The sequence below is a fragment of the Haliotis cracherodii genome, unplaced genomic scaffold (assembly GCF_022045235.1).
Source record: "Haliotis cracherodii isolate W230 unplaced genomic scaffold, xgHalCrac1.p SCAF_5, whole genome shotgun sequence".
Taxonomy (NCBI): domain Eukaryota; kingdom Metazoa; phylum Mollusca; class Gastropoda; order Lepetellida; family Haliotidae; genus Haliotis; species Haliotis cracherodii.
The window spans coordinates 69,035,805-69,048,530 of NW_027266308.1; the positions used below are offsets into that span (position 1 = coordinate 69,035,805).

The window sequence follows — 12,726 nt, forward strand, 5'->3', positions numbered from 1 at the left end:
TATGTTCTGTTATTCTAAGATTTCTGAATCGGGCGGCACTGCGTCCACATTGTAATAGCTGACATGTTTCGTTTAGACATCGGAGTTAGTGAGTGGATTGCTGAATGGTGTTTTGTGGCTATATTAGATCTTATGTTTTAATGCAGTATGGGGCCAGTCGGGTAGCCTCGTTGTTATAGCGTTCGCTCGTCTCTCCGAAGACCCGGGTTCGATTCCCGACATGGGTACAATTTGTGAAGCCTATTTCTGGTTCCCCCGCCGTGATGTTGCTGGAATATTGCTAAAAGCAACTCACCCACTAATGCAGTATGATAAACGGTTCTGCCATGGAGTTAACGCAGTGAGTGAGTTGCTGGTGGTATTTTGTGGCTATATTAGGTCCTATGTTTTAATGCAGTATGATAAACGGAGTTAACGCAGTGTGTGATTGAGGGTGAATGTTTTATACGGTCAGGCCGAAGTCTAGTCCAGGCGTAACAGTGGTTGATAACGGGGCCCTGTACCACAAAGCGATCGTAGCGCAACGACAGTCTTAAGTCTCTGTAAAGTATGGGAGTTCACCTTTGCCCTACGATAGCTTTGAGGAATGGATCCCTGGCTGTCAAAGAACGTTTGGACACAGTCGGTCGGGACCCACATTGTCAATGCATGGTCCCTATGACAGGTACCTGTTGTGACCATGCACCCGACGATACAGCCAGGGACGATACAACTGTGACTTGAGACGCAGATTTCCAGCGTACGTGTGCCTTAACTCCAAGGAACCTTCTCTCCCAGAGACTTCCTCGAGTTGACAAGCACTGCGTATTGTGGACATAATATATACAGGGAGAAAAGCCTGAGGTACTGGTGACCTATTTGTCCCGGGGCCTCAACAGGGAGAAAAGCATGAGGCACTGGGGACCAACTGTGCCTCAGAATACCAACACAGAAACTGGGAACCTATTCTCCACAGGGAGACAAGCATGGTGTAAACAAACAGAATATGTGAATTTTGTGAATTAGAACGTGTACGACGGTAGCAACAGCAATATTTTCATTGAACTACCCGGAGAGTTACCACTTAAAGTCGTATTGTGGCCTCTCGAGACCACTTTATTGTTTGGTTTATCAATGCTGATGTGCTGAAGTGGTTATGTGTGAATCAACATTATATGCAGTTATTTGACGGCTATAAACGCTTTGATCACGAAAACCCTGAAGAGACCAGTGTGTGTGGATCACTGAGAATGACTCTCTCTATTTGGAAATATAACGTCACTACATGTAAGTATTTCATATTGACCGAGAAGGAGCGTTCAACCGTATTAAGATTAAAGGGTTACATACTGTTCCAAGACATATATTAATTATATACATAATAAGTTCCACAAACCTTATTAAACCGTTCAGGGTTGTGCACTAACTACAAACGTCTTTGAATGGCGATTCTCTCACTGTGTTTCTGGGTTCCACCTTGGCAATGGTCCGCCCGTACACTGTTACCTACAACGATGGAGCTTTGACATTATGACGAGAAAGACGAAACATTTTGCGTTATATTGGAAAAAGTTAATATGGAAATTGTTTTCGAATTCCAGTTAAGCAGAGAATGCGAACAAATGCGTAATGGTTATATAGGTGCGGTTTGATTGAAAAATGGGTTTGTGGCATTTTTTGTCGACAAGTTAATGAGTATTCAAAATATTTTACTTTATTTTATTTTTCTGAAAAATGAAAACAACATCAAGTTAATGTGGAAGTGTGAACTATTATGATTAACAATTTCGCTTTTCCGGATGTTTTTTGTGTGCAGTAAACAATACAAACTAATACAGTTGGAAAGCACGCGATTTTTCTTACCTGTATCCACTATTGAAACACTTTCAATATTTACAAAACATATACTTAACACAACCTTTATAAAACTAGAATGTATGCCTTCTTTATCCCAGTTCATGAATAGGTATAATTAGTCATGCGCGGCGACACATAGTTCTCCGAGTTCTTACCGCGTGTTACAAAGACCGTGATCACTTTCAAATGGTGGCCCCCAACTGAATTATGCTATTACAATGTTGTTGATTGTTGTGTAAATATTGGGATCCCATAACCCCGATGTTTACCGATAACCCACGAACTTCCCTCAGGGGGGATCCCTTGATCCGAAAATCGTCGCGTGTTGAGCCACCCGACACTGAAACAAGTTATCTGGGAATGCGCGAACAAAGGGCGCCCCCAACCGTGACTGCATTTAAACAACCACTTTCTCTCTGGGAGCAGACCCGTATGTGCCTCCACCCTAGTCTGCGATGACAATCGGACAAAAAACTGAATTCACCCACCCACCTTGTGTCCGACGCACACGAATCCTGGGCGCGTGGATCCATCAAACGGAGCGACCCCATTCCCGCCACTGGACGCATGGCAGACGACTCCGTAGATGAAAGTACTTGTTTCTAAGGTAAGCGTACAATTCCTTGTCCTAGTTAAAGTAAATGTTTTGGCAAAAACCATTTCAGTGTTTAGTCCCTGTAATCTCATCCTAAAGCTGTTGTTGTTGTTTGTTGTTTAACGCCGCACTCAGCAAAAGTCCAGATATATGACGACTGTCTGTAAATAATCGAGTCTGGACCAGACAATCCAGTGAATGACATCATGACCATCGGTCTAGGCAATTGGATACGATGGTATGCATCAACCAGGTCAGTGAACCTGACCACCCGGCGTTAGTCCCTCTTACGACGAACATAGACGCCTTTTCGGCAAGCATGGGTTGCTGAAGACCTATTCCATCTCGGATCGTCACGGGTTCTCATCCTAAAGCTGCATCCCGCGTGCTAACAGGGTGTGGTCGTGAGTTCCAATCACAGATTCGCCCTGATAACGACCATTGGTCTGTAAGAACCATAACCGCGATCGTTAGTTTCACCAAGTGGGGAACATGACTGTTCAGAACGTCGTTAACACAACTCATCACTCTGTCGTCAAGTCGAGTGAGTTAATGACGTGTGGTGTTGTCTGCCGCCTGTCCGGTAGTCCGTCTGTCGTCAACGTTTGCCTTATTGACATCTCTGAAACTAAAAGACCCATACGATGTAAGCTGCTGGGGCACGAGTGGCCCAGTGGTGGACAGTAACCTGTGATCCTTGGGTTCGATTCCTAGATTAGCACTGATTATGTTTCTGGGGTTGTCAGCAGCCTACCCGAACTCGTGGGTGTCTAAGTCTTGCATAACCTCGGACTTTTCTCCCACATCAAGCTGACACGCCGTGATATAACTGGAATACTGTTAAAAAGCGGCGTTAAACCCAACTCACTCACTCGGACTTTTCTCCCACATCATGCTGATTTGACGTGACAACTGAAATACAGTTCATAGGGACGTTAAACCATATTCGCCTATACTGATTCAATATTAACAGTTGAAGTCAACCCCCTGTAGTCTGTCATACAGACCCTAAAACAAATATATCCAATACAGCCTATGCAAGTCTACAATATATGGCAAGTCCAAATTACTGCAGTATCCGGATGAAAATGAAGAGTGTCTCTGCGCTCCTTCTTATTATATTTTTAGAACCATAATTTAACAACCTTTTATCTGTAAAATATGTTCATTTCAGAGACTAGATGTTAGTCTAAACCTGTAGAGACCTGGCAGAAGAACTAATTTAAACTCTGGAATATATAATCATTGTTAGTTTAAAGATGGCCAGCTGTCCGGGACCTGTCCGAATCCAGCCCTCAAGAGTTCTTTCTGATACATATTACCATGTATCCTCACCTATAGGGGAGACTTTATAACATTTTGTTACGGCCTGTAAGGGTCTCCTTGCATAAAATATCAGACATTTCCGCACCCATGGAGTCGAAGTATTCTAGGCATGCATCATATAAAGCGATGTCCCAGGTTTCCGACAGGCGCGTTATCCTCTGCCAATATAACACACGGTACTCTGAGTGAGAAGTATGACACGTGATGTAAATATGCATGGAAATCTTGGGTACGTTCAAGAGCATACAGCTGACCACAGTCAATGAACATTGGCTGGTGTCAGCATGTCGGCCAAGGACGCATCAACACTAGTATGGGCAGAGTTGCGTCCCTTTGACTTTTGATCGTGGTTTGAAGCCGATTCCTGTTCGCCATCATTGTTTTAATTTTAAGCACCACTGTTTACTGCAATACTGTTGAAAGCAGCGTTAACGAAACTTCACTCACTCACTCACGGTGTATGCTTCTTGGTCTTGTCGACGCCAAAACACGTGTAAACGTCACATCAAGCCGTGACACAACCGATGTACTGTCGACAACATTCACAGACAGTACTTTATTGGTTCATAGACAGTTACTTGTATACCGTGTGACGAGCGTTACCTTCTGGTATCTGTATTCCTGGGACCCATTCTGACCCCGAATTACCGCACTAAAGCCTGACTAGAGACAGTGGACCAGGTCACTCACTGACACCACTGCGTCGTTATGTCACGTTATGGCTCCGCGAGCAAGGAGCATTACCTTCTCCGTCACGATATTCGTTAACGTGGGCAAGGGTTTGAGTCAGTCCGAGGAACGCTGAATGTAACTCACGGCAAAATGAGGACTTGCACACTGACTAGAACTTGGTTCTGTAAATAACGAATTTAGTGTGTGGTGAAATTGTAAATACACCGTGTCTGGCTGACAGTGGCAGTCTACGGCAATCTTTCAATTTACCTTAGGGTCTATTTGACACATCTTTTTTTAATCACCTTTCAATTGACTTTCACTTTGTGGGAGTTCATTGCATTATGCCAGCTCCACGTCCATACAGTTTGGCCCTTACTCTATGAAGGTTCATACTTCAATGAACACACTGACGTCAATTCTTACATGTCACGTACCACGATATGCCCAACACGTAGTATCAAGGAACTGATGAAAATAAGCTTGTTATTTGTTTCCTGGTGGAACTTTCCTCCTATTGTGACTTCCTTGTCTGTACGAGTGCAGCTGTACATGTATGCACTGACGTGTTAATCCATATGCGGACTGCTGCAAACACTTGCACATCGTCACTCCGGTACACTGTTACTGAGCAGCTTTGTGTACAACGACTTCCTGAAACCTCAGCCGACGTCATAAGTAATTTGGTTGGCGCCGCTTTGAACAGAAATTTAGTTGTAGGTTACACAAAAACAAATGTTGTTTTTTTCCATAGTTGGTTGGTTGGTTGGTTTGTTGTTTTACGCCGCACTCCGCAATATTCCAGCTATATGACGGCGGTCTGTAAATAATCTAGTCTGGACCAGACAATCCAGTGATTGATATCATGAGCATCGATCCACGCAATTGGGATCCATGACATTCATCAACCAAGTCAGCGAGCCTGACCCCCCGATCCCGTTAGTCGCCTTTTACCACAAGCATAGTCACCTTTTTACGGCACTTTTTTCCATAGAGTTCTATCGTAACGTTATATATATTTTTATATAACTACAGTTAACTACGGTTATAACGAACTCAAATGTACCACTTATTTTAGTTCACTTTAATGGCAGTTTGTTATAAGCGTATATTCAACATATTTACAAAGCAAATGACCGGGACAAAAAAAACGTTATATCAGTCAGTCCGTTATAAGTGCGTTCATTATAAACGTTGTTTACTGTATTCATTCAACAGCCATTACCTGTACTTGTATGCACAGTCTGAAGCAGCAATAAAAACAAACAAATTGGCTTACTGAGCCAGTTCTTCTCCCAGTGCTGTGTGGTGTATATTAAACCTGAAGTCGCCCTGTGGTGTATATTAAACCTGAAGTCGCCGTGTGGTGTATATTAAACCTGAAGTCGCCGTGTGGTGTATATTAAACCTGAAGTCGCCGTGTGGTGTATATTTAACCTTAAATATATACGCACGTGTACTGTTACAGAGTGTCAAGACGCAAGGTTGAATCCAGGCGTTGGGAAGACCCGTGGACAGTTTGACAATAGGTATTCCCAACTGGTATCATTTACCAAGTCTGTTATAAATGATGTTAAAACAACAATACAACTGACATATTCATTCTGAGGCGTTCCGCGTATTGAGTTACCGGCAGGTGAAACAGACAACCCCGTCCCTGCCGCAATGTTACACTGCCAGATCAGTAGTCGAGTCACGCTCCGTGTCTCCAGTACCGTAGTGCGCCGTTACAAGCGCCTAAGGGTATTATTCCGGCTTAAATATTACCATCAAAGGCTAAAAGATCAGTTATGAAGTCGTTATTAGTCGGCTGATGAGAACTGAAAATTATGAAAATAGCAATCTGATTTTTCACCATGACATTGTGACAAGCGTTCAAGGGAAGATAATTAGTGATGTCTCCCAGCAAGGCGAGTGTGCATGTAGTTTTATAGCTGCTTATATGGTCATGTTGGGAGGAAGTCAAGATGTGACCATAGCTCCGGTATGTTTCTGCCAAACCAAGCATCATTAGAAGCGAATTTGGGATTCTAACCCAGGACCTGCGGATTCTAACATGAAAACTTTGCACAGCGAATTAGGGCGACTTAGATCATGGTGCAACCAACTACACATTTAACATGTAAGCATTTTTTTTAAATGAACTTTCAGTCTACTAGGCAATGTACACGGTCTTACTTTAAAACTGCTAATCTTTCTTCCGTGTTTAAACACTGTAACATCAAGTCAGAAGACTGGTAAACAGGGATCCTCAACTAAAGTTTTTAATAAAGCAATGGCGCGCCCCTGTCGGATCGGCCTGTGATACTGTACTCCACAGCTACTCCCTTGCCAATAAATATGGTAACAGGTAGATGTCCCGCAGTGATTTGCTGAAGCTATGACTTGCGAGGACAGCTATGCGCCGTCAGAATAACACAATTGTGGCAATAAGATCTAAGATTACGAACGTTGTATGGATCACTTAATTCGTGAGTTAATACGTTCCAACGCCTGTTGTTGAAGCACCTGATCGTGTGCAGTTGTGGAGGCCGATGTCGTCAGTGTGTTGGTGAGCGCGTAGTTCCTGTAGCGGATAGTTGCCACACTGCTGGTCTCGTGGTATTTTACAAAATGGAGGTCTCTTCACAGTAAGTTCAAATAATACATTTTGATTTACTTCCACAGTTATGTCCTCAAACGAACCCACAGCCCTGAATAGTTGGAGATATAGGGTAGTAAAACATACGTTTGATATAGGGTTGGTTCGTATAACACAATAGAAATGTACCATTGTTAGTTAAACGCTGTGTGGCCAGGCGTCAGTAGAACGTTGTGTGGCCTATAGACCGAGCGTCAGTAGAACGTTGTGTGGCCTATAGACCGAGTGTCAGTAGAACTATGTGTGACTTGTAAACCGAGCGTCAGTAGAACGATGTGTGGCCTATAGACCGAGCGTCAGTAGAACGATGTGTGGCCTATAGACCGAGCGTCAGTAGAACGATGTATGACCTATAGACCGAGCGTCAGTAGAACAATGTGTGGCCTATAGACCGAGCGTCAGTAGAACGATGTGTGGCCTATAGACCGAGCGTCAGTAGAACTATGTGTGACCTATAGACCCAGCGTCAGTAGAACGATGTGTGGCCTATAGACCGAGCGTCAGTAGAACGTTGTGTGGCTTTGACCGAGTGTCAGTAGAACGATGTGTGGCCTATAGACCGAGCGTCAGTAGAACGATGTGTGGCCTATAGACCGAGCGTCAGTAGAACGATGTGTGGCCTATAGACCGAGCGTCAGTAGAACGTTGTGGGGCTTTGACCGAGTGTCAGTAGAACGATGTGTGGCCTACAGACCGAGCGTCAGTAGAACGTTGTGTGGCCTATAGACCCAGCGCCAGTCTTCAGCAACCCATGCTTGTCGTAAGGGGCAACTCACTTACTTGGTTGATGCAGTTATCATATCACAATTGCGTAGTCGATGCTCATGATGTCAATCACTTGACTGTCTGGTCCAAATTCTATTATTTATAGAAGGCCGTTATATGGTTGGACTATTGGAGTGCGTTAAACAACCAATCATCAATCAATCAATCAATCAGTAGACCAATTCATCAATCCGGGTTCGTTTCCCAACTTGAGTTCTCTGAGCCTATTCTTATCCCTCTGAGAACTATACCCCACGCATTCACTACTTTCAGGGTACAGCTTCTGAAACAGCAACTGCAGGACAAGAACCCCAACAAGATGGAGAACCTGAGCCAGATACCCACCCTGGGGGACCAGCGTCTGTGTCACATCCACCGCAAGGTGTCCCGCGCTAGGAAGAACATCATCGTCCACAACGAGAAGATAAAGATGAGGAGTGACATCTTCGCCAAGAGCATCGATCGACATAAGCAGACGGAGGACTTCCTTGGCTGGCAACGGAGCCTGCCCGTCAAGAGGTCCTTGATGGAGAAGAGAGGTCTTCAGAAGTGCTTGAGGAGGAAGCGCGAGGCAGCGTCCCTCACGAACCACCAAAAGCTGCTGTTCGGCATGTACGAGGGGGAGGACCTGACCTCCTTCAGACCTGAGATTCAGTCAATCATCGATCGAATGCATCCCCGTGAACGACGGCTGAGGAAGGTGGAGCAGATGAAGGTGGAGGGGAAGGCGACAGGACGTCTTGTTGACTATAATCAATCACTGGACAAGTTCCACACACTAATGGAAGATCACGACACGTTTTTGAGGTCAAGTTTTGAGAAACTCCGAGAAAAAGATCGAACCTCCACACCAGCCTATCTCACGAGAAGGCGGAGCACATTTCGCCTGCCGCCTATAGGAAACAGTAGGGTACATAGGTTTAACTCCAGACAGCAGACGACTAAAGCTGTGGACCATCTACCCATTGTGTCCACACACAGACGGGACATTGTTCAGGGAAGGAGCGACCTTGAGCCGGTGGTCCCGAGGGCCAACACAATTATGACCTAGGTGGGTCCAGTATTGTGACGATGTTATGAAACCACACAAAGTTATCTTGCTAGGGCTGCTGTGTCACTTGCTGCCACTGTTGTCACAAGAGTTACATACACCCCTCAGTCGGACTGGTGCATGTTTATAGACTTGGTCAAATCTGTTTGCAAATTTATATTTGACAGTCTCCACGAATGTTATTTTTTCATGAGATAACTGCTCATACATTATCCTATCAAACTGGCTGCCCCACGTCAGGCTTGAAATGTAACACAACCACCACCTTCTATCGAAATCACATGAATAGTAATAAAATCCTCCACACCTTGTCTCAGTATGGTGAGAAGGTTCCAGGGTCGGGGAACCAGTGGACGAGTCTGGGTACACTGATGTGTTGATATAATAGGCCAAACATAGTTGAGCAAGTCTTGTTCAATGGCACATGTTTGTAACCGAGTGATCCACCTCGCTTTGCTGTTCCACCTCAGTACTGGTGTTCTGTGTGTGCATGTTTGTATCCGAGTGATCCACCTCGCTTGGCTGTTCCACCTCAGTACTGATGTTCTGTGTGTGCATGTTTGTATCCGAGTGATCCACCTCGCTTGGCTGTTCCACCTCAGTACTGGTGTTCTGTGTGTGCATGTTTGTATCCGAGTGATCCACCTCGCTTGGCTGTTCCACCTCAGTACTGATGTTCTGTGTGTGCATGTTTGTATCCGAGTGATCCACCTCGCTTGGCTGTTCCACCTCAGTACTGATGTTCTGTGTGTACATGTTTGTATTGTGTCTGGGGTATATGTTGATAATGATAATAAGGGCCAAAGGTGTGTCTACTTTGGGCATCGTTTTTATATACACTATAACACAATCACATTACCATGTTTGTTGTCTGTATATATCAACAGGAGTTGCAGTGCATAATCAAAAAATGAACCCCATACCTCGTCATCTGTAGTCAACAATATAACAGCTGTAACAAATGGAACCAACAATATAACAGCTGTATGACGTCACCTGTAGTCAACAATGTAATATGAATTCACAATGCCATTTAGAAAGTGGTCAATGTAACAAATATTATATTTCGGATAACACTTTCTTAGTAATATTAAACAATTTAATATTTGTATCATCTGTTGCCAACAATATAACAGCTGTATGACGCAATCTATAGTAAACATTATGACAGCTGTATGACGTCACCTGTAGTCAACAGAATAATAGTTGTATCACTTCCACCTGTAGCCAACAATATAACAGTTGTATCACTTTCACCTGTAGCCAACAATAAGACAGCTGTATGAAGCCACCTGTAGCCAACAATATGACAGCTGTATGACGCCACCTGTAGCCAACAATATGACGGCTGTTTGACGCCACCTGTAGCCAACAATATAACAGCTGTACGAAGCCACCTGTAGCCAACAATATAACAGCTGTACGAAGCCACCTGTAGCCAACAATATGACAGCTGTATGACGTCACCTGTAGCCAACAATATAATAGTTGTATCACTTTCACCTGTAGACAACAATAAGACAGCTGTATGACGCCATCTGTAGCCAACAATATAACAGCTGTACGAAGCCACCTGTAGCCAACAATATGACAGCTGTATGAAGCCACCTGTAGCCAACAATGTGACAGCTGTATGAAGCCACCTGTAGCCAACAATATGACAGCTGTATGACGCCACCTGTAGTCAACAATATGACAGCTGTATCACTTCCACCTGTAGCCAACAATATGACAGCCAACAATAAGACAGCTGTATGACGTCACCGGTAGTCAGCAAAATAACAGCTGTATCACCTGTAACCAACAATATAACAGCTGTATGACGCCACCTGTAGTCAACAATATGACAACTGTATGACGCCACCTGTAGTCAACAATATAATAGTTGTATCACTTCCACCTGTAGCCAACAATAAGACAGCTGTATGACGTCACCTGTAGTCAACAATATAATAGTTGTATCACCTGTAGCCAACAATATAACAGCTGTATGAAGCCACCTGTAATCTTCATTCAATTGGAGGAAATAAAGAATATCTATCTATCTATCTGTAGCCAACAATATGACAACTGTATCACCTGTAGCCAACAATATGACAGCTGTATCGCATGTAGCCAACAATATGACAGCTGTATATCGCGTCGACCTGTAGTGAGTTGGGCTAAACGTCATCGTCCCCACACCAACAAATCTACCACCACCACCACCATCACTGGCATCAAGACATCAAAGAGTGCCACTCACCTTCGTTTAACTGAGGCAAGCTGCATTTATTACCACGCGATTCCTACGGGAAAGATCATCTTATATAGATATTGGTCGGAAACCCATTGTTTAATTTGTCTGCAGACTATCAATCAGGCGGTCCACGTTTACGAGTGACGTCATTTCTGTGATGAGTTCACGTGCTTGTGATAATTACCAACAACTGTTGTTTACACTGATAGTAACACATGTTTGTTTGTTGAGAATGATCATCATACTTTGTTTATGTAAAGTAGGTAACGATGACATGTAAGGCAGGCTCTTTAGACTGTGTGTTGACGGTGTATGACCACTAGTGAATGACATTTATTCCGTAAAGGGGCCATCCTCCCATTATACAAGGTTTTATCATTTCACCTGTACAGAGCGCTCACTATAACATCCGGGGACCGATCCATGAAGCGCCCACAAGCCATGAACGTTCGTGAGACTAGTGGTCAAAACTCCTCGGAGGTTGTTACGGAGGCCGATCATAGCCTATGAACGCCCTGTGGATCGGGTCCCAAAACATGTTACACACACTGGCAACAATCAGTCTCACAATGCTACAATGGATTATTCCTACAAAACTGCACATCTTTAAGAAAAGTGTTCCTTTTCTTGAGAGCAAGAAATACATACTTTGCAAATCTTCTTAGAACATAGAGCAAATGAGCAAGATACAACCAGAGGATGATAACTGCAGCTCATGCTGACTTGCAGCTAGACTGACCACCCGATCCCGTTAGTCGCCTCTTACGGCAGGCATAGTCGCCTTTTACGGCAAGCATGGGTTGCTGAAGACCTATTCCACCTCGGAAGTCCACGGGTATGCAATGGAAAGCGAATGGATTAGGTTGTGTCAGGTTGAGTGCAGTAGATTACTATCAACAATCTCACCCAGGCAAAGAGGATGGGGAGCAGGGATACAGCAGCTGTGCAACTGGGCCTGGTTGGTACACGGGTCAGCTGATCGTCATTCCATGTTTGTTCCGAGAATGATCCTGGGTTTAACGGAGTTGGCAATCATTGACGATCACTGTCCCTTTGGACTTTGGATATTTTCAATTATTTGGTTGAGAATCCACTATGTAACTGAACTACACATCTCATGTAGACATTCTAAAGGTCCCGATTTGTCACAGATCTATCTTGTGTGAGTGTGCGTGCGTGATCGTGTGCGATGTATATATTCATACATACATGCATATATACATGTATGCATGAATGCATCCACACATATATCAGAGAAAGTACATATATATCTAGTTTCAAGTCAGTAACGCATTTTGATGGTACAACTAGGAAGACTATACAAAGTAGAGACAGAGAGAGAGAGAGGTGTGTGTGTGTGCTTCCTGGTACAACATACAATGTACATGATCGTCAAAAAGCTAAAATCGTCCAGCGTCAAACAACAAAGAAACAGAGTACAGAGTTGCACCCCTTAGCCAAGCAGGCCCGGATCCACTGATTGTTGGTTCGATTCCCACGGTAGGATCTGTGGCCCCTCCATAACGTCCATGACATGTGTCACTTAGGGATTATTAAACTCAAATGCTGCTATTAGTGGCGACCAAAATGTCTCTATGCTG

General features: G+C 44.1%; 1 protein-coding gene across 1 annotated transcript; it reads left to right on the forward strand.

The window, feature by feature from the left end:
* Nucleotides 1-7,013: 7,013 nt before the first annotated feature.
* Nucleotides 7,014-9,347, forward strand: LOC139444161 (uncharacterized). The gene is made up of 2 exons (XM_071225059.1): nt 7,014-7,059; nt 8,109-9,347. The coding sequence occupies exons 1-2, from the start codon at nt 7,043-7,045 to the stop codon at nt 8,884-8,886; spliced, it is 795 nt and encodes a 264-aa protein (XP_071081160.1). The 5' UTR covers nt 7,014-7,042; the 3' UTR covers nt 8,887-9,347.
* Nucleotides 9,348-12,726: the final 3,379 nt, after the last annotated feature.